Consider the following 27,353-nt stretch of genomic DNA (forward strand, 5'->3'; position numbering starts at 1 on the left):
TTATTTTATGTCGTCAATTTATTGTCAATCCACCTTCAATTTAATACACAATAACTTGGTACTCATTAACAGTGTAAAAGGGACATTTCACCGCTGGAAGAAACTGCAGTCACTCAATGTTATTAGTATTTGTAGTATATAACAGTAGCACAATTTGAAATTTGCACCCTATGGCCAGAAAAATAATGTAGCCTGTGTGTTTGACTAGGGTTTGTCCTTCCTGGACTACATGTCCAGGAAGGATGTGAGACCATATGACATCACTGGCACTTTGAAATACTAAAATATCTAAAAACACATTACACACAAAAACCCCAGAAAAGTGTTTAGTGTCCTACACAACCTTACAGTAAGATTATGGGCAGCAACAACACTGTTAATAATAGTACATTAAAACTATAGTGTTTTAATGTACTATTTGCCTTCGTTTTTTAATCCAAGCAAAATAATAAAATAAATGGTGTCAAGAGATGATAATAGGGAATGTGAGTCGTCTTAAGTGCCGAGTTTGAGGATCCTTTTGAATGACGACAAGGTGGACTGAAAAGGACCTGTCGTCCCAGGTTCAACATTCGGTCCTGGCAGTATAGCCATTTTATTACTACTATTCTACCTTTCCATCTTATTATTACTTGAAGTACTGCACAAGAATGTGCTACAAACTGTATAGTACCGGTACGTGACAATAAACACGATGGCTTGACCTTGGCATTGGGAATGAGCATGCTACTTCTATGTTGACAACCCCAAATTATCTTTTTCTAAATGATTTTAAAGTGGTCATTTACCCTACAGTAAAAATACTTTTCAAAGGGACATTGCTTCCATAGAAACTGTCACTCACCAAACACAGTATCTTCCAATATGCAGTCTCTTCCAATACATGGTTTGGAAGTCACCTTTATCAACCTTCTGTTTGTTTCTGTCCAATCTACTCTTTATTTCAGTTACACTCCTGTCAGCTTTTTGTTCATCACCATAACAACCACAAATGTTCTGACAGATCTGCTGGCACTGCAGTGAGAAATGAAGCGTGTGTGTGTGTGTGTGTGTGTGTGTGTGTGTGTTTAGAGAGAGAGAGAGAGAGAGAGGGGAGAAGCAGAGAGAGATGGGGGAAGAGGGAAAGAAAGCACATGGAAGGAGGGAAAAAAGAGAGAGAAATAACAGAGATCCACCCACCCCAAACCTTGTCACAATAAATGTACACAATGTTCCCCAGTTATCTGAGATGCTTGACTTCTAATCCAACCTTCCAATCCTTCCTCTTACTCACACATTCACGTATGTGGCCTTTGCACCACAACCAGTCGGTTCAGACTGCATTGTGGAATTTATAAAGCAGATACTGCCATAATAAACACCTATTTTAAAACAAATAATCTACAGTTAAAGCAAATGATCAATTGTCAAATGCACATTTCAGTGGTTATGTTAGAGTATCATCATTAGTTTTATAGGAAAATAAAAAAAATACATGTGATTTTACAAAAAAGTGTGTTAAAATGTTATGTAAAAGGTATTATGGAATATAATCTATAGACCACTTGAAATCTAAGCCTTCCTCATAATATTGGTCATAGTAGTCGCTTCTATAATTTTTATTTAGTTTAATGATTAGTGAGGTAACTGGGATCTAGGAGTCCCTCTCTTGGATAGAGTACTGACATTGACCTTGTGTTGTCTGTGGTTGATTTATACTCCAAAAATAACTCTACAAGCTCACAATGTGTCGCAACGCAACTTGTAGATCTGCCATTTTTGGTGTGCGGAATGCTGTGCATTCCAAGTATAAATCAAGCATTATGTCCACAGTCCTATGGGGGCCATGCCCTCTTTACTGCCCAGTGGAGGCAGCAGGTTCTCGTCACACAGAAACGTGAGCGGAAAGTGGACCAGCAGACCTCGGATGGCCTTCAGCTCCTCTTTTGCTTGCTCGGGGTCCGTGTCACAGAGACGCTCTTTGACGGAATGCTCTTTCAGCTCTCGCATGTTGTGAACTGTCTTACAGGGCAGGGAGTTGAAGACCTGGATCAGGATCACAGAGAAAGACCGTGAACCACAAAAAGGACAGACAGACAGACAGACAGAGAAGGATTTAGAAAAAAATAGAGGTTGCATGGAAATAAAACGTAAAAATAGTACACATTCACACAGTAAGCACTTCATGTTTCATTATTAGATTACCTTGTAATAAATTGCAGCGTTAGCTTTAGCAGATGCATTCCAGCCCAAGAAGAAGAACTCATCACTTATTGGATCATCGATGTTGATATTGGGGTCTGAATCCGCTCCCACGAGAACCCTGATACAGTAAATATTATCAAAGATTTCAATATAGTGTGTTCAAACTATAGCCAATGACAAGAAACTATAAATAGACAAGGATGTCAGGGTCCATTTTTACAGCATGTGGTTTACACTAGGAAAAATGCTATCCACCCACTTGCTTCCCTCAAATACTAAATTAATTCAATAAGATCTGTGCAGCGTAACTGTAGTCCCAGGTGTCTGGAAGGTGGCATGACTGTTTCCTGTTCCACTTCATTTTCCCATAGCTTCATTTGATTGGCTTGGAGGTAGGTTTGAACCAAAAATAAATGATTATGCCACCTTCATGTGTGTGCATTCAAATCTGCTGCTGAGCCAATCTAACAAAACTGTGAGAAAAGTTACTAAAACAGGAAATACCAGGCACCTTCTGAAAACCTGGGACTACAATTATTCATTGAGCCTATATGCCTATCTTTTGGTTCAGACATCAGGGTATGTCTATACCCAACCAAAGTTGGGCAAATGTCATGTTGTTTACAAAATTACATTTGGGTCCACAACAGATGAAAACAATGCTTGCTATAAACAGTCTTCTTGCACAGTTCCTTTAGAAAACAGAGGACATATACTTGAGACTTATTGTCACATCACATGTTTACAGTTGTACAGAAGTGTACTGTAGATGTGTGTTCTCATACACAGAAAGCTCTTGGGCTCTGCATATTTTGATCATCCAGCCTCACGGTGAACAATGTGTGCATTGCTGTAGTCCCAGGATTCCCGTTTCCTGTTCTACTTAATTTGCCCATATAGTTGCATTTGATTGGCCCGGCAGCAGGTTTGTACTGGAGACACAAATGACACTTTCACACTTTAGCTGCTGCTGAGCGAATCAAATGAAGCTATGAAGCTATGAACTGGAACACGAAACGGTATGTCTTGCCGACTTCTGAAGAGATGGAACTACGGTTATGCACGGAGCCTATTGCTAATCTCATTGTCCGTTAGAAGTGTAGCTGTGACACTAAAGTCCTGATTACCCCTCCCTGTAATCCTTCAGTCACGCATACAGATAAGCCTAATTCATGCTTTGTCGCACAATCGCGTCATTTGCTGAAACTCCAAGAGAAAATAAATCCGCAACTACTATTTTGTCCTCACCGGAAGCACTCTTTGCGCAGGGCAAGAGTAAGGGGTCCCGCCTGGTACTCCTCTCCTCCCATGGTGGAGGCAACCCTCTCTTCATCCTCCACCAACACTGCCAGCTCACTGTCTCTGCTGCCCAACATGCTGCGGTCATTGATGTTGGCCGAGCCTATAGAAACACAAAGTGGAATGTTCTCTCGTTAATCCATTTAGGCCTGACGTCGAAGTTTAAAAAATGTTTTCTGAAAAACCTTATGTTTCTGTATCAGAGGTTCTCAATATTTCATGTCAAGAACCCCAAAAATTATATGTAATATGCCTCCGCCCCGTTAAAATGTTCACTCTGTAAGTCTGTAATAATATATATTCAAAGATTTGAGGCATATTTTCACAATTTATCAAAAATATCAGACCTACAAGTGGGTTAACAGCCCAAAATGGGTTAACAGCCCTTATTACAGAGTCAGGTGCTCTGGGATTGGGAACCAGTATTCCAAAACGGAATCCATTTATTACAATTTATTCTTGAAAATGAGCGCTCATTTTCACCTTTACCCACTACCACAAAGTCCAGCATGTATGTATTGCTCAGCCTTTCCTTCCATACATCCAAACAGAAAAGTCCTGTCTGATTAGATTAAACGACATTACGTTAAACTCACTTTGCCACTCACTTTATGCATGTGCATATCCTCTATTCAAAAATGTTCAAAAATAGGCGATCTACAGTATAAACCCACAACATGTTGCTATGAGACCCGTTGTGAGGTTGTAGATTAGCTATTTCTTTAAACATTTCTGAACACTTTTGCCAATAATGACATGCCTTAATGCTGGGTTTGTTCTGTCCAGACCAAAAAAAGGCTTTGCAACACTCTGTAAGTACTGTTATTATTCTTCGCTTGAATCTATTTGCATTAACTATTGCATAATACAAGTCCCATCTCTCTCATCTACGCGTGTTCCTTCTTCCACTTAAATCTGTGTAAGCAAATAGCACAGATAAGAACTGTACACTGTAGGAACACATTTTAAATCTCAACAGCTGCCACCTACCTGTCAAGCATGACTGAATCAATGTTTTATTACTAATTCTCCTATTTAGAAGAGAAGGTCCCACAGCTCGTAACCACGATGCAAAAACATTTGATTACGTTTTAAGGATAACCAATGTTTTGACAACAATTGTTTTCCTTAAGGTTTTATTATATTATATTTTATTATACTTGAGCTACTCTTTTTAGTTTGGGTTTTTTTATCCCACGATTTACACTTCCTCTGACAACCTGGGAGGGCAGCGGACTGACCTCATGCTTCATTCCATGCATGAGGAGTCCAAGCTGCTTCTTTTCACCTGACAAGGGGGAGTTTCCCCGGGCCGGACATAGCGTGTGGAAGGAACAAGTTATTCCCTCTAAGGTTATTCCAACCAGATCCTTTCCCCTCCATTGGGCGCCCCGGCTGGCCAGGGGAGGTAGTTTAGAGACCAGGATTTTAAAGCGGCTAGACACTGTCTACCACTCCGCCTTGCGGTGGACTACTAGTGATAGTTATGTTACCAACCACTGTGCACTTTATGAGAACTCAGGTTTATCCTCTCTGACTGAGAGGCGAGATAAGCATTGGCACCTATTTTTATATAAAGCCATTGCTGGGATGCTCCCTGACTATATTTGTTCCATGATGGAACTGAACAATAGCACCTATCAGACCCGCTCTAATGATTTAAGGCTCAAGGTTCCTCAGGCCCATACAGAGTTGGGCAAGACAGCTTTTTCTGTCAATGGCCCAACTTCATGGAATGAACTCCAAAACTCCTAAAAACCGAGCTCCCTGCCATCATTCGGTCAGTTCAAAGGAATGCTCCAGAATATTTTTCACCGTGATTGCTCCTGCTTCAATTGATTTATTTTTTACTGATGGTTGTTCTGTATAAAGTTCCTTCGTAATTTACCCTGATTTATAATGTTTTTTGATGTATTATCTTGTGACTGTATTTTATGTATTGTAACCTCGGCTACGTTGAAAGAAAGAAAGAAAGAAAGAAAGAAAGAAAGAAAGATTACTGCATGTCTTTTGTGAGGGTACCTACCCTAGGGGACACAGGGAGAACATGCAAACTCCACACAGAAAGACCCATTCGCCAACCCCACCTCGGGTATGGGCACTGATGACGTGGAGGAGGGAACACGCCCCAGCGTCCACGGCATCCCCAGCGGGAATCGAACCAGTGGGTTCCAGGCGACACAGCTACCGACTGTGCCACCGTGCCCCCTTGAGCTATTCTTAGGGCTGATTCATACTCCTATTTTACCGCTGTTTCGGCGCTGTAGTGCCGAAATGATTTCGGCTCGTCAGAAATTTTCAGTAGCACCGAAGAGCCGACTTTAGGACGGTACCCGCCACCCCGAACGTCAAATGACGTCACATTGTAGGCTCTACAGAGCCGAACCGACATTTATTCGGCTCTAAAATAAGAGTATGAATCGGACCTTAATCTTGAGATTCCGTGATTCAACGTTACTGTGATGTCCTGCCTGCCTATGAATGGGTTTGTTCCACTTGTGACTCACCGATGATATAGCGACGGTCATCAGCAATGATGGTCTTACTGTGGACATAGATGAGCTCTGTGACAAGAGACTCTGAGAGTTGGGAATGTGTTCTCAGTCCACACAGTGTGATGTACTCGGTCCACTGGTCCTTGACTGGGAGAGACAAGAAACATTCATTGGACTGCTTTAGACAGCTCGAAAATAAAGATTAAATTGGAGGAACATAAGGATTGTTGTTATTACAATATTGACTTTAAACATGAATGTAAAAAGAAGAGGGGCTAGTTAAGGATGGGAATTGAGACCTGTTTGACAGTAGCTTCAGTTAAAAGGAGCAACGCAAGAAGAAAGAAAGAGACACACGTTAGGTGGCATTTTCTGATGTAAGATGGATTTTGAGTCGAATGTGTCAGCAGGTACAACAGGAAACTCACCATGGCTCAGTCTCGACAGGATGGAATGTTCTCCTCTGCACATAGTCCTAAAACATTAAAAGCCATTATAAACTAAACCAAATATGTGATATTAATACTTCTTAATATAGAGTAAGCCACAATGTTGGGCTTTGTAAAAGAGATGATGGAGGGGCAAAGGTAGTGAGCAAATGTAATAATCTACTAACTTGATATTACAAGTTAGGTAATGGCTCCTAAACGGTAAGTATTTCCCACAATGCACTGATTACAACACCCAGAGCCTAGTACCAATTAGGTTCAAGTACTGTGGTTGTGTTAAGGCATGAAGTAGTCTCACATAGCCAATCAGAGATCTCCCAGAACATCTAAATGTAATGATTATCATTGTTTTAACTGGGTGGAAACAACTCAGGGGGGGAAATAACTATTGCAGAACCAATGCAAAGACTTCAGGGTGGTTGTTCATAATTATCGGGGGAGTTATCAGGACTGGTTTTCAAATCAATGAGTCCAGGTTTGCTAGCACTATAGTTTTCTCTGCCATTCAAGCTCATACATTGAAATTAGATTTCCCCAGGCGTTGATCTCAGCTTGTCTGGCTACCTGAGACTAGAGATGATCAGGGTAAAAGATCTGGGAGGACCAATGAGGCATAGCCAATGAGAATGTTTGTCCTCAAATTCCCAAATTCAGCACTTGTAGAAATTGTGTACCATCCAGAAGTATTTACAGGTTGTAGCTTCTAAAGTAACTCTCACCTGTAGGTGAAGTGAAGTATAGCCTGAATGGCATTTCCACCTCCTTCACTGATGTCTCCCTCGAACCCAGGAAGAAGAGGAACCACCACAAACACTCTGTATTTCTTCTCCTCACTGAAATAACAATAATTAATGGAGTAAGGCTTGTTGCTTTTATTTTAGTTAGCAGTTTAGTTATCTGTTGTTAAGTGTTACTTAATACACATATACTTGAATAGAGCGTCGCAGTCCCGCCCCCTACCAGGGCCCAGGAAATGATTCTCCGTTCATTTTCCTCATAGACATTTCAAAAAGTATTAATTTAAAGACGTTTACGCCACGGACAAAGCCAACTCTTGTTGTGACAAATCATGACAACAAACACACATTTTTGCGCCAAACAAATAATTAGAAAGAAGAAAACAAACGGCAGGTTACAACACTTTTTTTGTTGTTTTTCTTCTTTGTAATTATTTGTTTGGTCCAAAATATTGTGTTTGTTGTCATGAGTTGTCACGCCTCGAGTTGGCTTTGTCCGCGGTGTAACCGTCTTTAAATAAATACCTTTTCAAATGTCTATGGGAAAAATGCAATGGGAATCATGTCCTGGGCCTGGCGTCGTCATGAAAGGGGGTGGGACTGCGACGCTCTATACACCCACTAGGGGCCCGATTAAGATGATAACCTCAGCCTACAGTCTAAACATAACTAATAGCTCTTTTTGACAATGAAGGGAAAGGGTAAGGGGAGAGGTACATCTTAAAAATACCAATAATAAAAAACATTGTTGCATTTGTTTTACATTGAAGGGTAACCCAGAACCTTCCATAACGTGAAACCTTCCAGAATCTGTGAAGTTCTATGACATTTCCATTCTAACCACTAGAACCATCCCTGAGGGGAGAGGTATACATCTCAAAAATACTAATAACAAAAAACATTGTCGCATTTGCGAACATGACATTTTGAAAACCTTTGAAATGATAAATTCCGAGTTCTGAGAACTCAGGGTTAGAACTACACTATAGCTCCTGAGCAAGGCCCAAGTAAGGTCACAATGCAGGTCGTTTGCAGTAGTTCTTGTAGTCAAAAATAGCCATAAGCCATCTGAAGCAACGCTACCACACTAGACTTGTGAATACAAACAGAGGGACTGGCTGCACACCTGTGCGCACGCAGGATTCGATCCACAATTGCATCACCGATCCCGTTGTGAATGCTCTTCCCATCAGCACAGCTTATGAAGAACTGGTTCTGGAAAAACAAGAGAAACAGATGGTCACTCGGTATGAGGTGAAGAGCTGGAATGACTGGGAAGCTGAAATGGTGACAAGGAAAGCACCAAGCTGTGATTGTGATGTCATTCACACCTCATCCGCTTCCTTATGATTACAAACAGGCATGGCTAGCAGCAGTCTCTCTCAATGTCATGTAAGCTGCACATGTGCAATGCTATGCAATTAATCAGAGATGTCAGGGATGCACTTTGCATTCACTAGGACTAGGTCAATACATGCTATTGCAAATGAAGGCAAATGCAGTCCAACATCTAACACAAGCAAATCTACTGTTGAGGTGCCGTAAGCACTGAAATGCATAGACAAATGAAACATTAGTGCTTATTGTTACCACAATGTCATGTTTACAGTGAATTAAAATACAGTACCTCAATATAGATGTAGTGCTCACTGGTCTCAATTGTGTGAATGTAGGCTCTGAGGATCGAGTCCTCACAGGTTCCAGCAGACCAACGATCCACAGAGCGCAAAACCTGACAGAATTGAGCACACACACACACACACACACACACACACACACACACACTTTGTTTTCTTAAGAACCCTAGCGCCCCTATTCAGGGGCAATACATGATTCAACAAAAATAGCCTCAATTGCGACTCATTGGAGCTTGTACATCGGCTACGAATGGTGTAGGTGTAGGTCAGGATATGGTTATATTATAGCCTGTGAATCGCTTGCCACCGCCATTAAAGATACAATAATTCTAATGAAGTGAAACAGAATGTAAGTGAAACAAAATGTAAATTCGAGTGTCAGGCTATATGGTTACGGAAGCCACCCCAAAATAAACACAGCATGGTTTGAGACAGTCCTAGTCGGACATACTGTACCGTTCCACCAGATTAGAAACATGCAACAGTAGGAGCATTTTGTTCACCGTCATATAAACTGTACACACAGTTCACTGCAGAGGTTCAGCTTTACTGACAAAGACTACTTTATACTCTGACGTAGTATGACATACTTACTGTATATAAGCGAGTTCAGGCAGAGAACAAGCAAACAAAAAACTTGATAAAGTTCCTAAGAGCATTGTGATAAAATATTTTGATTCACCGATTTAAATCATCACACATTTGATTTATTTATTTAATATAATCCCACAATTTTTGTAACCCATTCTTTTCAACCGGTGCCAATTGCCTAAAGTGTAATCTTGGGCGCTACTCTCTCTCTGCCAACCTGGGGAGAGCCCCAAACTGAACTGAGGAGTGAGCAGGCCGCTTCTTATCACCTGACAGAGGGGAGTTAGGAACATGTTATTCCAACCAGTTCCTTTCCCCTCCATCATGCTGACCAGGGGGAGACAGTATAGAGACCAGGATTACTGCATGTTTGTTTGTGAGGGTATCTACCCTAGGGGGGGGGGGGGGATCTGCACGTAATTCTGACGGAGCATTAGTCCGACATGCGGGAACCGCTCGAACATGCGGTTATGGGTTATGGTTAGGTAAGGGTTTGAGGTAGGTTGTCGTTTGTCGGACCAATGACTAGTCTGAACTAAGTACTGAACTAAGTACTGCACCCCCCCCTAGGGGTAGAGAACACAGGGAGAAATGCAAACTCCACACAGGAAGGCCCTTTTGCCAACCTAGGGTATGGGCACTGATGACGCAGAGGAGAGAACATGCCCACAGCGTCCCCGGCGGGAATCAAACCCTGGACCTTCTAGCTGCGAGGTGGCGACAGCGCAAAAAAACTTTTTGAGGGGTGCAAGCCCCTCCTATGTCCCGCTTTGAGGACAAACATTGTTTTGCTACCACCACCGATGACTAGTTGAGTGTTCGTGCAAACACAAACATTGTGTAAACACAAACATTGAAGACGAAGGTGAGGACGCAAATTGTGATTGGCCGGAATGAGATGACGTATGACGACAAGAGCGCCCTCACTTCACACGGGTGTGATTTTTGTTTTAGCTGTCTCACGATGCATTGTCACATCCCTATTCACTTCTACTAAGTACCGTTGACTTGTAGGCGAATTGACTTGTCGATACTCCTGCATTGGCTATGTATGCATCTAAACTCCTGAAGAACATTAACATGGAACCACGTGCTCTCTCACATTGTCCATAGAGATGGCCGGGACACCTCGACAAGGAAGCAGCACAGCACAATAGGGTAGCACTTAAGCCACCTCACAAAAGAGAGCTAATGTAGGGTTTAGGGTTACAGGCCAACACCCACAATACAAGAACACAAACAAACACAACAATAGCTGTCGTGACCCCGAAAGAAAAACACCGCATCAAACTTGCTGTCGCAGTACATTTCTTTCAGACAGAGTGAGTGAGAGTAAGCCAATGTCTAATAAAGTCCTCATTGCAGACTGTGAAGATGGTATTGTTGTTCATACATTGAACAGAGTTTGTTGCATGATGACGTCAAAGGGCATGGGAACAACTGCTCATGGGAGTTAAAGGGTGCTATATTTCATATTTAACTGCCTGCAACAAAGGCATTTAGCTTAACTGCCTTCATGTTATTCAGTATGACTCGAGCAACACAATCACTGGTGTTTACTCCAAGGAACTGTCATCTGATATATCATTAAAAGTTTTAGAAAATTACCTGTACAAGGAAAACTATGTTATGACATACTGACAAGTCAAACAAAATGGTTTGTTCTCAGCTACCTGCTACTGTACGATGTAGAGTGACTACAGAGTACAATCCTGAGTGCTTCAAATGTACAAAACATGGACAGCAAAGCTGGCAGCGTACTTGCCGAAACCAAACAAGATCTCCGAGGCCAAAATAGTTTTAATACTTGATGGAGCTCTACTTTGAGTGCTGAAAACGCTGAGCACATCCACTAAAACCATAAACTGGCTTGAATGTTGGCTGGGGAAATACAATGATATAACAAAGCATGTGTACCATGTGTTCTGAAGGAACATTAAGCATGTGTACCATGTGTTCTGAAGGAACATTAAGCATGTGTACCATGTGTTCTGAAGGAACATTCTTGGCTAGTTAGAAAAACTTGGAGGTGCAAGAACTTTGGCAAGGCAATTGAATTTGCTCTGTTTTCTCTGCAATGATGTAATTTTGTACGATGTTCGGAACCTTATAAAACATTAATTTGAGGTCGCGCTGACAAAAACAACGATCTCAATTACCTCACTCCATCGGGAGAGGTCATAAAACTTACGGAATACAGCTTTATAATAGAAAGAAGCTACTTCAGACAGGAAGAATATTGGAAATCAGCTGACTGTCAACTGATTTGATTATGACTGTTCCAATATAATAAAAACATTTGCATAAACCTCTTAAACCCCAGCATGCCTATTCTGAGGGGAAGATTCTCCAAAAATAGCCAAGCTTGTGCATCGGCTATTTTTGGCGAAGAGATTTGGTGTAGATGGAAAAAAGCGGTCTGAATACAGTTGTAACTGTAAGAACAGAGCATTTAAGTGGTTAAAATGACACACATTTGCATAGTCATTTGTACACCGGCTCATTGGACTCATACACTTATTCATCCATTATGGATTTCCTAAGGACAGTTCATGCTACATTATTCAGAGAATTAACAGGTGTGCAAAGGCTTAATTTACATAACCCTGGCATGGCCAGACTTATGCAAATTGTCCCCGGTGTGACATCACAATGAGGTGAATTTAGCAATTTACATACTTTTCCAACACTTAAATAACATCATAACAGCTAAATCCAACCCAAGACCAGACATACCATATTTAATGGTAAATAGTGCATTTATAGAGTGCCTTTATTTATTTTTTAAATGTGTGGCTTTCGCCTTTATTTTATATTTTTTATGGAGGGACAGACAGTAGGCTGACAGGAAATGAGGAGAGAGATGACATGCAGTAAAGGCCGTCGGGATCGGGAGTCGAGCCCACGGCACACTGCCAGACTGGATTACCAGCCAAAGGTGCCTGGACCGCTGAGCCACGGCCCAGGCCTAGAGTGCCTGTATTCAACGTGCTTTAGAATGTCCACATGCTGATGGTGGAGCCCATTGGTCCACCACATTCGATGGTGAAGCCCATTCGATCACACACTGATGGTGGAGCTAAACATGCAAGGTACCAACCTGGGGGTTCAGTGTCTTGCTCAATGACAAGCAGTCACTGTACCTCTAGAGCCCCTAGTATTATGTAATACCCTACCCACACTTAACTTTGGTCAGTGTGTGTGTGTGTGTGTGTGTGTGTGTGTGTGGTGGTGGTGGCGTGCGTGCGTGCGTGCCGTGCATGCATGCGTGTGTGTGTGCGTGCGTGAGAATGCATTAAATACCTGTACTTTGGCTTTCCTTGATCCCGGCACAGTAATCGGTATCACGTCAGCTGTGGTTTGAGACTTGGGAAGAAGACAGGGGTAGAAGTCGTCCTTGTACTTGCTCTTAAAGATCTAGAGGAGACAGAACCAATTTGATAAAGCAACATATTTCCATGTAGCTGCTAGCATGTCCAATACAGAAACAACTATATACTTTTTTGTTCGTAAAAAACCATGACCTTGGTGAAGTTCCAACGCTGGATAAAATGGCGGGCTACGTCCCTGGCAGCTTTGCCATGCATAGCTGCCGACAGGTCTCGCCAGGGCATGCGAGGCACCAGGGTGCGGTCTATGTTATCTGAGAAAAAAAAAGAGATGACAGTCTCACACTTTGGCAAGTGTGTGTGTGTGTGTGTGTGTGTGTGTGTGTGTGTGTGTGTGTGTGTGTGTGTGTGCGTGCGTGCGTGCGTGCGTGCACACGTGTATTTGTGTGTACAGTATGAGAGGCGGAAGGCCTGTGCATGCATTGGGATGTAAACAGGGTACAGAAACAATACCTTCAAATGGTCGGTCCAGTTGGGTCCAGTCTTTTGTAATGAAGTTGCTGTAATCCTTTCCCAGCCACAGTTTACTGTTGCCGGTCAGATCCTCAGGGTTCTCATCGACTGGCTGCTCTGGCTCCGATGCCTTTGGAACCTCCGTCAACCCATTATCCTGCTTATCTTTTAGCATCTTAAGTAAAAGGGATAATGTCAAATTGAGTATTCCTACTGTAGTACTGTGATATATGGCTCAAATAGAACATAGTGTAACACACAATTGTGTAAATAGCGCTTACGTCGGTGTCATCTTTTGCCTCTGCCTCCAACACATGGTTAGTGTTAACCGTCTCCGTAACACCAAGGTCAGTTAATCGGTACAGACTGTCGTCCCACCTCCCAAACGCCAGGTCAATGCCTCCAACGAAGGCAACCGATTGGTCAATGGCCACCATTTTCTCGTGGTGAGCCCACAGGAACACAATGGATGATACGTGGTCAGGATGGCGCATTACCTAATGGACATAAGAAAGGAGATAGAAGACAGTAACCACATTCACATTTTGCTCATATATATCTCCCACCATTTTGTAACCCATTATTCACCCCTGTGTCAATTATCTAATGTGATCCTGGGCTCTACACACCCTCCGCCAACCTGGGGAGAGCAACGGACTTGAACTCACAAGCTTCCTTCATGCATGAGTGTCCAAGTTGCTCCTTTACACCCGACAGGGGGGAGTTTCCCTGGTTGGATGTAGCGCGTGGATTCCGTGGAAGGAACACGTTATTCCAACCAGTTCCTTTCCCCTCCATCAGGCTGGCCAGGGTGAGGCAGTTTAGAGACCAGGATTACTGCATGTTTTTTGTGTGGGTACCTAACCTAACCTAGGGGACACGGGGAGAACATGCAAACTCCACACAGAAAAAGGCCCTTTCACCAACCCCGCCTCAGGTATGGGCACCGATGACGTGGAGGAGACAGGAGAGAACACGCCCCCAGCGCCCACAGCACCCCCAGGACCTTCTAGCTGTGAGGCGACAGCACTACCGACTGTGCCACCGTCCCCATTTTGCTCATATACATGTTGACATTCAAACTCAGGGGTTTAGAGTTTAAGACGGGCTGGTGTTTCTCACTCCCTGTATATTAAATATGTACAATGAAAAATGAGGTCTGAGACTTTGGGAAGGCCTCTGACAGCTCTGTACTCTCTGTATTCAAGCCCAAGTAGATTTTCTCATACACATAATATGGCAGTAAGACCGCAAAACGAACCTTGATGTTGGGGTGCATATTCATCAACGTCCTCTTGCTGTGTCCACTGTTGATGCCCAGTGCTAGCTCCACCTCTTTGTAAAGCAGTATGCACACCTTCACGCCTTGTTCCTGCAGAGTGGACAGGAAGAAAAGAAAAACGGTGAAAAATCTAATTCTGTCAAATTAAAAATAAGAATAAAAGGGTTCAGAGAGAGAGATCATTCTGTACTGCTTTGCGTTTGAGGATCTCATCCAGGCGCCAATTCGTGTCAGTAGCTGGTCTCTTCAGGAAGACTTCAGGGCTGAGCCTACAGGGAAAGAAACGAGGAGACAATACTCGCCAATCAGTTGATACATCATACACGTTTACTTTACACCATCCCTCTACGTTCTGATCAACATGCTACATGTAGCCTATGTTTACCATGCAACGTGTACCAAAGTATCTTTCTTAGGTCACTGATCACTCTGACAATTACCACCAGTCTGTGATGAAGATCTCCTCCTTGGCTTGTTCAAGGGCGTTGGCCAGGTCCTCAAAGTAACCACTTCCGTTCACGTACCTGTTCTCACACAATAAAAAAAAAGAAAGACTGTAAGGAACGCTGGAGAATGGCAGGCAAAGCAAATACCACACAGAGTACAACATGGGTCTAACCATTTGGTGAGGGTTTCCTCCCGTGGCGGCGCGAACCCCTGGAAACGTTGCACTTTGAAGAAATCACAGGCATCTGCCAACCTGTTGATCTCATGACTCCACCATTGAGCCTGTCTGTAGCTGTTGCACTTGATGATCAGACTTCTGAACAAAACAAACACAAACACACCCAACAACGTTGTAAAACATGTAAAACAATTGCAGAATAACATTAATTCTGGAAATATTGTGTTTGTTACGGGATACCTTGTTGAATTAAGCAAGAACAAAAAAGCATGGGAATACATCACATAAAAACTAAAGCATTTATCATGAAACATGCGTAAGCTAATAACGTAACAGTGGAATATCTATATAATGAAACTATACAACATTGTAAAACATGTAAAACAATTGCAGAATAACATTAATTCTGGAAAACATATTGTGTTTGTTACAGGATACCTTGTTGAATTAATAGCAAGATTACATTTAAAGAGGTTCCCGCCCAAAATGGGTTAATAGTAATACCAAGATTACATTTAAAGAAAACAGTTGACAGATCCTGCACCCTGATTACAACACACCGCAGACTCCGAGAACAAAAAATACCGGGTGATCGTGGTTTGAGATAAGGTAAATTCCAGTCCAGGTGATTGCAAGGTGCACACAAAATCAATGTAGCCACACCCTGAGGAATACCTAAACTGGTCTGCATTATTCTTGTACTGTATGGCTTCATATTAATTTAATTTACAACATTTACCTTTATTAAACAATAAAAGGTATTGAAGTAAGTCCAAGAGTTTCCCTGTTTTCTAGTCTAGACACTGCAGACTCGATCCAAGAATTTGTCGGACAAGGAAGATTCCCCATGATGCCACAGACTGCTTTGTGTTCACTTGGCCTCACCCTGTGTGATTTGTTTCCGTTCCAAGTAGCATTCCAACCATTCATGAAAGCTACTGTAATCCTAATGTTGTATGTATGTACACTATTCTTTGTTAAGTCTGCACTCTGCACATGGTACTTACTGTACTATGTTTTGCACAAATTTTAACACGCCGTCAGGCTGGCTTAGCAGCCTAGGTGCCACTAGGAGCCTAGGTGGCACCACTGTGTTTTGCACAATTAACTCTCATGTCTCCGGGACACCTTGGCTAGATTATCATCTCCATGGCTGCCTTAAACTTTAAATTGTCAAACCAATTTGTTAACCATCTTTGGACTATCCATCAATGACTTCAATTGCACTGCCTACTGTTCCATAGCAGCACTTTAAATGTTTTGCACCCTTCCTCTCATGTCTCTGTGACAGGACACTTCTGGACTATCACTCCACCCTGATTACAGAGTACATGTTTGACTTTCATCTTGTAACTGAACTTGGAAGGCCCTATCCATGTGTGACATGGTTATTTATAATGATTGGGTTGACTTCTGTTCATACAGTACCAAGTCAAATTCATAGTGCATGCAAATGTATGGCAATAAAAGATCACTTTTATTGCCATACATTTGCATGCACTATGAATTTGACTGAAATTTGAATTGAGATCTATTTTTCATATGCCCTTACACATACAAATACAATAAAAACTCTTGCAAGAAGTAAAACATTTTCTATTACCGGTAGGTTGTCCAATGACTGATGACCCAAGTCTCTAACTCTATCCATAAAACAGGATGGCCTGTCTAGAGCCGATACCTAATTAATAACCAGATAGATAATCAGTCAGCTAAAACGTATTATGAAACTGTCATTTTGACACCCTGTGGCAGACTGTACTGAATATTGTGCATGTTGTCTTTTATGTAAGATTCCCCCCGAGTCTCCATATGTTCCATTTTATGCCAGATTGCCCTATGATTGTTCGATTTAAGTTTAGCCTCCTACTCACAGATGTGTCCTTCCACAACACAACTAAACATGCACTTGGAGTTATCAGTACTAAACTGGTGGTATTCCAGCTAAAGCCCTTCTTGGTGTATGTATAAACAACATCAATAACATCCCCTGTATCGCTTCTTTAACCTCATGCCATCTGGACAAAGATACAGAACCTTGCCATGGAAAAAGGTCCGTTTTAGTAGGAGTTTTGTTCCCTCAGCCATCGCGCCATTAAACAAACTGCCCCGCCGATAGGATGGTTCTGTATACTGTGGGGACCTGATGTTTTTGTATTGTCTTGGTGTCATGTGCTCCGTGTTGTTTGTGATGTGGGTGTTTGAACAGACTGTGAAGACGAATATCCCTCGGGACAACAAAGATTATTATTATTACAACTTACTTACCGAGCAAAGTTTTCGAAGCAGACTCCATACTTGGTGTCTGTGAAAGCCCGTCCCACTTTAACCTTGAACTCTGGGTCAAAGAGCAGGACGAAGGCCACGCCGGCGTTGTCACGGTTCATGTACAGCAGGAAGGAGTCTTTGACCACCAGCCAGCGTCGTGACCAACGGAAGCAGAACTGATGGTGGCCGATGCAGTTCAGACCTTGGATACGGTGACCCCCTGACCTCTTGGAGATGGGCCCTTCCCTGAGACAAAGTGACGTATACATAGCGGTATAACACATAGTATAACTCATTGCTTGATTCTCAATGTATTTATTTGGGATATACTGTATACCTTCTCGCACACACACATGTACGCACACGTGCGCACACACGCACGCACGCACGCACACACAAATATTTGTTTTATCGTGCTTACAAGCCTTTGGATCCAAGATCAGTGATGAATGAGAGTGCGCTGATATCAAGGAATTCCAGCTGAAACAAAGACAAAAGGTCATATCAGCTTGCTGATTGTAAAATCAATTAATCTGCGTGTGTGTGTGTGTGTGTGTGTGTGTGTGTGTGTGTGTGTGTGTGTGTGTGCGTGTGTGTGTGCATGCTGCATGCGCTCTTGAGTATGTGTGTGCGTGCTAGGGATGGGTCCAATTAATCGACTAATGGTTAATAGGATCAAAATCGATTGTTTAATACAAAAAGGTTATATTGTCATCCAAACCCTGCCCACAGTAACTACATTTCAGAGGATACCATTTATTTCGGTAGCTTAGGCTTAGGCCTACTGCAGGTGACTTGAATGCTATATGGTGCAATGTTGAGTACAGGGCTACAGGCCTACCAAAGTGTGCCTGCACTATTGGTATTGATGGTAATGGTATATGTTATCATTAGCCTAGCCTCGGAAACCCAGACGTTCTTAGCGCAAACGTCAATCACTCTCTGCTGATTGACACTCCTCTCTCTCTGTCGCTCTAATTAATTAGTCTCATGTCGCGCATCTGCGTCTATATTCTCCCGGCGGATCCTGCCGGGAGCTATGCCATAGAAAGCATAGGTGGACCCCAGGCTATCATTAGCCTGACTGAGGCAAAATGAATGTGGATGGATAACAGAATATATTTTATTACAATTGATGCTTTTTTTTATGACTATTGATTAATCGTTAATATTGAATGATAGTGTTTGATAAGGTTTGGCTGCCCCTTGTCCAGTACCTGAGTAGAAACAATTAATAGACAGGATACCATTGATATGGTTGACTGTACGCCATTTTCTTTTCAGATGTTTTCCATGAGCTTTCTATATCATCTTATTATATAGTATGCAGTGTCACTGAGCAGTATGGGTGGGAGGGTTAAGGGATTTCTTTCTCTTTTTTGTCTTGTTTATTTTTTCTTTCATTTTTGTTTCATAAAAAAAGTTTATTATCAATGTTTGTAATAATTTATAATCTGTTCAATAAAAACATATTTGACAAAAAAAAATTAATGATAGTAATCGAGCGTGCGTGGGTGGGTGAAGAGGACAGGGTATGTATGCATTATATACAATGTGACCCTCGCCATATTGAATTGCAGTATCGATTTTCATTTGACAATTTTACACGTCCCTAGTGCGTGCGTGCGTGCATGCGTGGCTTGGCGAAGAGGACAGGGTTATGTGTGCATTAATATGACGCTCACCATGCTGCGGTCGTTCCTACAGAATGCGTTCTCCAACAGGCCATTCAGATATTCCTCTAGGTATTTCTGCAAGAGTGAAAACAGAAAGGTGGACACGCTGAAGCTGATGCCCACACTGCAGGGCTTGTACTAGGGATGAACAATTAATTGGTCGTCATATTGGTACTGCATCGGCAATATCAGCCGTAAAAATGCAACATCAGTATAGATATCGATATCAGAATGATGTATCTGAAATATTTTATTTTAAAATATTTATGCTTGAATGTGATGCTGAGAGATTCAATCAGTGTTTCAGTGTTTTCTGGGGAAGCTTTCATAAGGGTCAACAAGTAATATGAATGAATACATAGTTTTCAGTTAGCCTACTGTAATGACAGTAATTGTTGGATATCGGACAAAATGTCCCTAGATTATACAGTATATTTACTTCATTCTTTTTGTGAGAGAAAAACTCAAGACAAGTGCAGGTATTTTTGAGTGGTGCAACCACTCCAAGGAACAGCAATGTCCGTGTCCGCCTATGTGTCGGTATGTATTAATGAGCACCATAATGAGTACCAGTAGGGGCGCTGTTTGCCAGAAACAGAGAGACAGTGCTGCACTGTTGCCTACTAATGAGAGAGAGGGGGGGGGGGGGGGGTTGCAACACTCGGTTCACACAGGTGTGATTTTTATGAACAAAATGATAACTGGATGGCACAGGATGGGACTGTTAATATATATATATATACAGACCATATGCACACAGCGGCCATCTTGCCTTTAAGTTAATGGCAGGGTGGCAATAGCCGCAATTTGCAATAGACCTTTCTCTAAATCCCGCCCCAAAAGCAATTGTCCAACGCCATCTTAGAAACCGTTGCTGAGCTAGCATATAGTTAGACAAGCTTCCGTGTCCTGCCATATATGCCAATGTTATATGTTTATTAGCAAGAATAGACATACCAGGATAACGCGATGGTGTCTATAAACCAGCGACACGATTCCACATACCCAGAAAACTGTTGGAGGGTGCATTAACAAGCTGAAACCTGCACTTAAACGGCAAGGCTGCGTGGCTGTGTTGTTGACTGCCATGACGCTACTTCACTCTGTTTTGGGCACCTTGCTACATTTACAACGCAACGTCTCTACATAAATGTTCAGATTTCAAATATAAAGTGCTCACCCCCGGGGCCACAGATGTTAGCATTTTGCTCGGGTGGGTATTAGCAATCGTGCATTCCGTAATGTTCAATAAAAAGCATTTTAATCCGACCGTCGGCCATTTTCTCAGTTTTTCACCATAATGCTTTCAACTACGTGCCGCTCGGCTGAGAGGTGTATTGCATTCTGATACATTATAACCTTTTGAGAAAATAGACACTGACTAATACCGACCCATGCAAAATGCTAACATCCGTGGCCTGGGGAGGTGAGCACTTTATATTCACCGTTTCCACTGTAGTCATGTCTAGAGACAGCTAGCATGACACTCTGAATTTAAAGTTCGCTTCACTTCATTATTCTGAATCGCCAGAACATATTTTCTTAATGAACATGGCTAGCGATTCAGGGCTGGAGCCAGGCTAGATATGAGCTACTTCCTCTCAAGAAATTAAGTAGGCCTACCACAGGTTGTGACTCAGTGTAGACATGTTATGAACTACTTCCTGTCAAGAAATTCAGTGCCACATGTTGTGACTCAGTGCCACAAGTTTGTGTGTGTTGTGCGTTGACAGCCCCTTGACCTTACTGGCAATCAGCCAGCCTGTGTTAGCTCGTAGGTACAGTATAAGCCTGGGAGAAGCTCAACAGTCTTGTTCTTTTGTCCATTCCAATATCATGATGACTATTTTCTACAAAAGAGAGGTGTAGCGATGGGGTCACCTATGGCCCCTAATTATGCAGGCCTGTATGTTGGGTACCTAGAGAAATCAAAGATTCTCAATCCTGCTCAAACCCCATTTTTTACAAATATAACTCTTTGGAAAAGACATATAGATGACGTCTTCATTTTGTTTAATGGTACAAGAGAACAACTTAATAACTTTTTTTGTTTGTTAACTCATGTTCAGATCATCTGAAATTGACCATGTCTTTTGATTTTCATTCTTTGAACGTTCTGGATCTACTGATCTGCAGGGGAGAAGATGGTGTTTTATATAGTGACCTCTACACCAAGCAAACTGACCGAAACAGCCTACTGAGAGCTGACAGCTGTCACCCTCTAGGCCTCTACATCTAAAAAACAGCCTACCGTATAGCCAATTTTTTTGCAACGTATTTGCAAGAAACCTACGGATTTGAACCGGCATTTGATAAATATGCAGGCTAAATTTAAAGAACAGGGCTATTCCAATACCCAGATTGACAACGCCCTGGACAAAATCAATCATAAACCCAGGACTGATTTATTTCACAGACAGTCAGAAAACAAGACTCAGTCAACGATCTTCTCTACTACCAACTCTAAAATGTCAGAAAATTTCAGTCATATTATAAAAAAACACTGGCATATTTTACAATCGGATTCATTATTTAATAACACCTTTTCCAAACCTCCTCTGATTGTTTTCTCTCGTGGTCAGAGTCTTAGAAATCACTTGGTCAAGTCCGATTTACCCCCTGTCCCAACCCCCACTCAACGTGTATTGGCTCCTATTCCTAACGGCAACTATAAATGCAGCTTTTGCGCCCAATGCAACAGCACTCGCAAATGTCATAAATTTAAGCATCCGTAGCACTATTCGGTGCAAGAATATTATATATCCTGTTGCCGCCCATTTTGTGGAAGCCAACCACCCTGTATCCTCTCTACATTATATAGGCATAGAAAAAGTGTCTGTATCTAGAAGAGGACAGATTGATCAGCTTCTGCTTAAACGCGAAGCTTTCTGGATTCAGTCCTTAAAAACACTATCTCCCCTTGGCCTTAATGTAGATTTTGACCTCAAATCCTTTTTGTAAAAAATAAAATGCAATTAAAATATTTTTGTACCTTTATACTTAACCTTTTAATTAATCTTTGGTAAACCCTTCTTTTAACCCTAACTGTGATGGCCACCTTCCCACCTTCCAGAGCCTCTTAGGAGGCCTTATAGTCATTGAGATAAACTCTTGTATGTGAACTTGAGACACCACATGACCATGATCCCTACCTCTCACATCACACGGAATTCCCTGATGAAGGCTTAAGCGCTCTTACCTGCTGTCCTAATAAATATTGGTACTCTGGCTAATGGTGTGTGCGGCCACCTTCTTGTTTATTCAAGATCTCCTCTACATTCCAATATCAACACATATCTGTACACTGTGTGTTTACTGTTTGGAGTACAGTGGTAGGGCTGTGCTGCCATTTGTTTTATTCCATCTTCTACTGTGTTTTATTATTTTATATTTATTATTATATTTGTTTATTTCTTAAGCAGTATGGGGTTTGGTTTATTGTTTTTGCCTAGGACACCCTGACGTCTTTGTGCTAAACTTTTGGCTATTTGTAACTTGACTTGAGCTGTTGGCAATACATTTATCTTTCGTTTTGTGCTCCTCCAAAATGCCTTGTGTTACTTCGCTCTCTCTCCCCTAGACAGACAGCATTAGGGGTTGTGTCCACCGAACATTTTACGAGCAAATATTGGATATTTAGCTGTGGATATCATGTCCAAAGCGCTCACGTATATTGTATATTTATGCCGTAACAATCTTCAAACCTATCAACTGCTTTTAAACTTCACTGTTTTAAAAATATTTCTACATCTTGTGTGAGTGTTTGAAATTAAATACACAACATTCCTTGCCACTACAATTGACCTTCTCTTCAAACTTTAATGTTTGTAATAATGTATAGTAAGGTAACCTCTATGTATGTCTGCCCATCTCTGTTATCAAGGACGTGTTTGTGTTTGTGTTGGAGGGCCAGGGGTATGTATGCATCTTACCGGTTTGCTAGAGGTCCGTCTCATCCTTTCGCTCCCATGTAGGCTGGGCATTTCCTCAGACATGGCCCTCAGCTGCTGCCTTTCTTTCGCAAATCTGTAAGTGGAATTTGAATATTCTGAATGCGCACGCCATTAACTAAATGCTAAATCACAACAAGTCATCACTCCCGATATCAGCAGCGCCACTCCCCATTAAACAAATATCCTTCTGTAAAGTCGGAGTTTGCTTTTGCATCACTAAGATAAGTAGCATGCTACAGCAGTACACAGACCTTCCCAGAGGCAGGAAGTGGAGCATCATCTTATGCTTGTAAAGGTCACGATGCAGCTCCTGGAAATGTTTGTACTTCCGTTTGACTGTCCAGGTGAAGTGGCCATGTGTGAGCTTCACTGTGTACAATGTACAGACACGGACCTGGGAGAGATAATGAACAGACATCGATGACGTGGTACAAGCATACTGGTTTGCTATGGAAAGGGTTGAAGTTTACTGTGGGGAAATTGCTGATACGGTACATTTACTGTATTAATATACTGTGTATACTGTACATTAATTAACTTTATCATTGTAACACTCAAACTTCAGAAGTGTCATCATAGTTAGCCATTACTAACTAACACATTAACTTGTAGCATTGATATGATCAAAATTGTTCTATAGGATAGATACATTGTAGTAAGGTTCTGTGAGTATTTATATGTTTTGAATAAAAGCTTTTATCCTGTTAAAATCCCTACGTCAGATAATAATCATTGAGTGTTTGCTAAGTAAAAGTTTATTGTTTTAACAATTGTTTATTGTTCTATTAGAAATATACTAGTAAGAAACAAAACGTTTGATATCTATTTCAGATATTCATTGAAATGACACTATAGTGAAAGTAGTAACAATTCAACAGTCACAGTGGCAATGAATTACAGCAAATACATCTTTTTATGGGTCACCGTTATACAGTATGTTGAAAACAACTGCTGCAGACCTTGGAGCGTGTGGTGTATCTCTCTGTGTTGGTCACTCTGCAGGTGATTGGGGTGTCAGGCAGTAGTGGAGGGATACCCGCTTCCTTCATTTTTAAAAGTTGATGTACCATCATAAAGGCTCTGCCATCTGTGCATTGGACAATGGAGACAGGCAGATTTACCCTTCGGCGACACATTGTCGCTCGACAAAAACTACGCAATTTCTGCTAAAACACATTAAGGCGAATGGTCATGAAGTGACCATGGTCATGAAGTGTGGGTCATGACCGAAAGAATAAGGTCGCGAATACAAGCGGCTGAAATTAGTTTTCTCCGACGGGTGGCTGGCATCTCCACCTAGAGATAGGGTGAGAAGTTCAGCCACACGGAAGAGACTCGGAGTAGAGCCGGAAATGAGTCAGTTTAGGTGGTTCGGGCATGTGGTTAGGATGGCTCTCGAGCGTCTCCCAAGGGAGGTCCTCGAGGCACGTCCCACTGGGAGAAGACCCCGGGGCAGACCAAGGCGCAGATGGAGGGATTTACATCGACTCACTGGCCTTGGAACGTCTCAGGATCTCCCAGGAGGAAGTCACTAATGTTGCTCTGGAGAGGGAAGTCTGGAGCTCTCTGGTGGAGCTGTTGCCCCTGCGACCCGACTACGGATAAGCGGTTGAAGATGGATGGTTGGATGGACATTTTAGGCGAATATTAAACATACAGTATTAGACATTTTCAATCAAATGCAGTGATTATGATGATTGCATTATTCTCACCCTTGTTCACCATGAAGCCATCTATCTCATCCGGGCTCAGATCAGTGTAGTCCCTTGTAAAGCGCCTTCGATTCACAACCTGTCCCTCAGAGCTGCTGGCCATTATCACTTCTTCCACTACTTCGGCCATCGCACTGACGTCTCTGCCAGCTGTGCTGGCCCTGGGACAAATTCAAAAGAACAGGAAGTTGTACATTTGTGGAAATTCAGGCACTGTTCAACCTTTTCTGGTTCTCGATTCCTTTTAAATGAAACAAAAATTATTCCAGCAAGTCGTAGACTCGTAGCATAAAGACATTTAGGTGGTGCAGTTAGTGTAGTCCAGACTCCAGTGTAGTGTAATTATTCCATGCCACATTTTCCCGTCAGCAACACAAGTACCACACCACCAACAGCATACGTTGCAGCTCAGAAGGTTTGTTACTTGTTAGTGATGAAATTGCACAATAGGATAATAATCTAGAATAGGAAATGGTTTAGTACTTATCTCTAAATGTGCAGTACAGTACTTCACCCCTACACTACACTACACACTGTCATCATCGTTCATTTCTAAGCCATGTACTCATTTAGATCTAAATTAAAATGTGTTTGATGAAGAATGAACGGCTTCTTTATGTTGATAGAAAAAGACCCTTATGTTCAGCAGGCCTTATGACATTTTTAAAAATCCATCCAAAAATGTATTGACTGATCCATTTAATATAAAAAGTAGCAGATGTTAAGCAATCAATAAGAGCAAAGGTACAAAGGTACAACTTTTCTATCTAAGCACATATTACTGGCTGAATGTACTTGTCTGTTACCAGGGCAACCAGGCCATATGGGAAACGGAGGGAGGCGGAGACAGAGAGATGAATAGAAAAGAGACGATTAAATCGTGGTTAAAAAAAAGTCACATCTAAAGACTTCCCAAAGTAGGCCTACTTTTTTGTCGTTGTTGCCTTGGACAAAAAAATTAAAAGAATAAAAAAAGAAAATAGATAATAAAACTGTGACAAAAAAGTCACATGTAAAAATAATTAAGACCTATAATTTAAAGATGCCCTGTGTGAGTTAAAAATACATGATGTTATTTATTATTGTTCAAAATGAATCAAATCTGGAATCTGGATTGGGCCTGGATGGTAGACTATAGCCATTTCATGACATTCTCATCAAAGTAAAAAAATATACTGTAAATGTGTTAATCAGAGCCAATCTATGTGATGTCCATGTTTAACATATATAAGGCTATAATCATTAAAAAAGTAGTAATGTAAGTTTGTCCTTATCTGTAGGCTACTGATCAAGATGAACATTTAGCTTGCCCTTTAGGACATGATTTTCTTCTGTAACCTACCTTTCAGAACCAAATGTAGCCTACATAAAGGATAATAGGACAAAAAGGATACTAAACCAAATAATGTAGCCTAAATGACTCTTACAGTTCACACTGTCAGTCACTGACAATGTGAGTGAGTCAAACAATTTTGGGCTTTTAAAAGTTTCAATGCGCAGTTTTGTCGTCCCTCGACTCTCTCCACCCATTACAGATTAGAGCACAGCAGCAGCAGCGACATTTACAAATCCACGCAAGTCTTAAATAGTGACTCTGGCAACCCATTTTACAACATTCCCGATTCTGTAATAATGACTTTGTGTGCATTAATCAATAGCCTACTGTGCAATTAATCTGCAGTTATCCAGATTGAAACATTACATATAGCGGCTGGCTAAAACGAGGCAAAGAAAAGAGCTGACATCTATCTATAGAAGTTGTTCAGGCCTATAGGCTATACTTACTTTTCACTTCAAAGCGTGGCTACTCCGACGAGTCATCCGACAGAAGTAACATCTTCCGTTTCGGACCTGTTTTGATTAAACAAAAAAAATACAACGAAGACGGTTAAACAACAGTCTCGTAAAATTTCTATCCCGATGCCTAGAACATGGGAGTATGTCTGTGTATTCTCAAGTCCCTCCCTCTTGTTGCTGACTCTAGCAGGCAGCACCCTGGCCCAATTATGTATGCTCTGCAGCAACTCTAGGGACTAGGGAGCATAAATTCTTCGGGGACAAAAACTTTATGGAAAAGGGTTTTTTTTTTGTTGGATCCTTTTAGTTCATTACTTCATTTAATTGCCTTTATGCTGATAAATAATATATTTACGTGTGATGATCATGATGATGTGTGACTGTGAGCAGTATAAACAGAAAGAGAGACGGACTATACTCTAGACTGGACCATGCGCTCACGCAGTCAAAAGAAGAGGACAAGTCTCAACTGGACACAGTGAGTGAGAGTGAAAAAAAGAGACAGGAATGCAAATGGAGAGGAAGGGAAGGGGGTTGGGTAGTACCGGATCACTGTTGTTGATGTTGTGCAGCTCGGGGACAATCACACACAGTCACACTCACACAGGACAGGTCTCTGACTCTCTGTCACTGATTTCCGATTGTATTTGGGGGGGGGGGGGGTTTCGCGTATTTCCCCCCCTGCATCCCCGCATTCCCCGGCCAGCAACCCGGTGCACCGAGCTTCGATTTTCGCGTACCCGGGTTTCAAGTTCAACCCCTTTTTGTCGTGAGTGACTGTGATCGAGGCACATCAAAGGTAACCA

General features: G+C 41.8%; 1 protein-coding gene across 2 annotated transcripts; it reads right to left on the reverse strand.

Moving 5' to 3' along the window:
- Positions 1–27,155, reverse strand: pld2 (phospholipase D2). 2 transcript variants are annotated; one of them, XM_083763499.1, is made up of 25 exons: positions 27,093–27,155; positions 26,536–26,601; positions 24,751–24,911; positions 23,998–24,125; positions 23,290–23,432; positions 23,018–23,111; positions 19,095–19,160; positions 17,831–17,889; positions 17,410–17,655; positions 15,136–15,279; positions 14,957–15,040; positions 14,707–14,785; positions 14,496–14,606; positions 13,516–13,731; positions 13,235–13,409; positions 12,917–13,035; positions 12,696–12,809; positions 8,792–8,896; positions 8,291–8,379; positions 7,147–7,260; positions 6,407–6,453; positions 5,991–6,125; positions 3,433–3,586; positions 2,185–2,302; positions 1–2,025 (listed from the first exon to the last, which is right to left on the reverse strand). In XM_083763499.1, the coding sequence occupies exons 3-25, from the start codon at positions 24,878–24,880 to the stop codon at positions 1,801–1,803; spliced, it is 2,895 nt and encodes a 964-aa protein (XP_083619625.1). In that variant the 5' UTR covers positions 24,881–24,911; positions 26,536–26,601; positions 27,093–27,155; the 3' UTR covers positions 1–1,800. The 2 variants fall into 2 exon arrangements, with proteins under 2 accessions (XP_083619625.1, XP_083619624.1); XM_083763498.1 differs by lacking the exon at positions 27,093–27,155 and having other exon boundaries at positions 26,536–26,690.
- Between the last annotated feature and the right edge of the window lie 198 nt (positions 27,156–27,353).

This window comes from Protomyctophum parallelum, assembly GCF_964188405.1.
Source record: "Protomyctophum parallelum genome assembly, chromosome: 1".
Classification (NCBI taxonomy): Eukaryota; Metazoa; Chordata; class Actinopteri; order Myctophiformes; family Myctophidae; genus Protomyctophum; species Protomyctophum parallelum.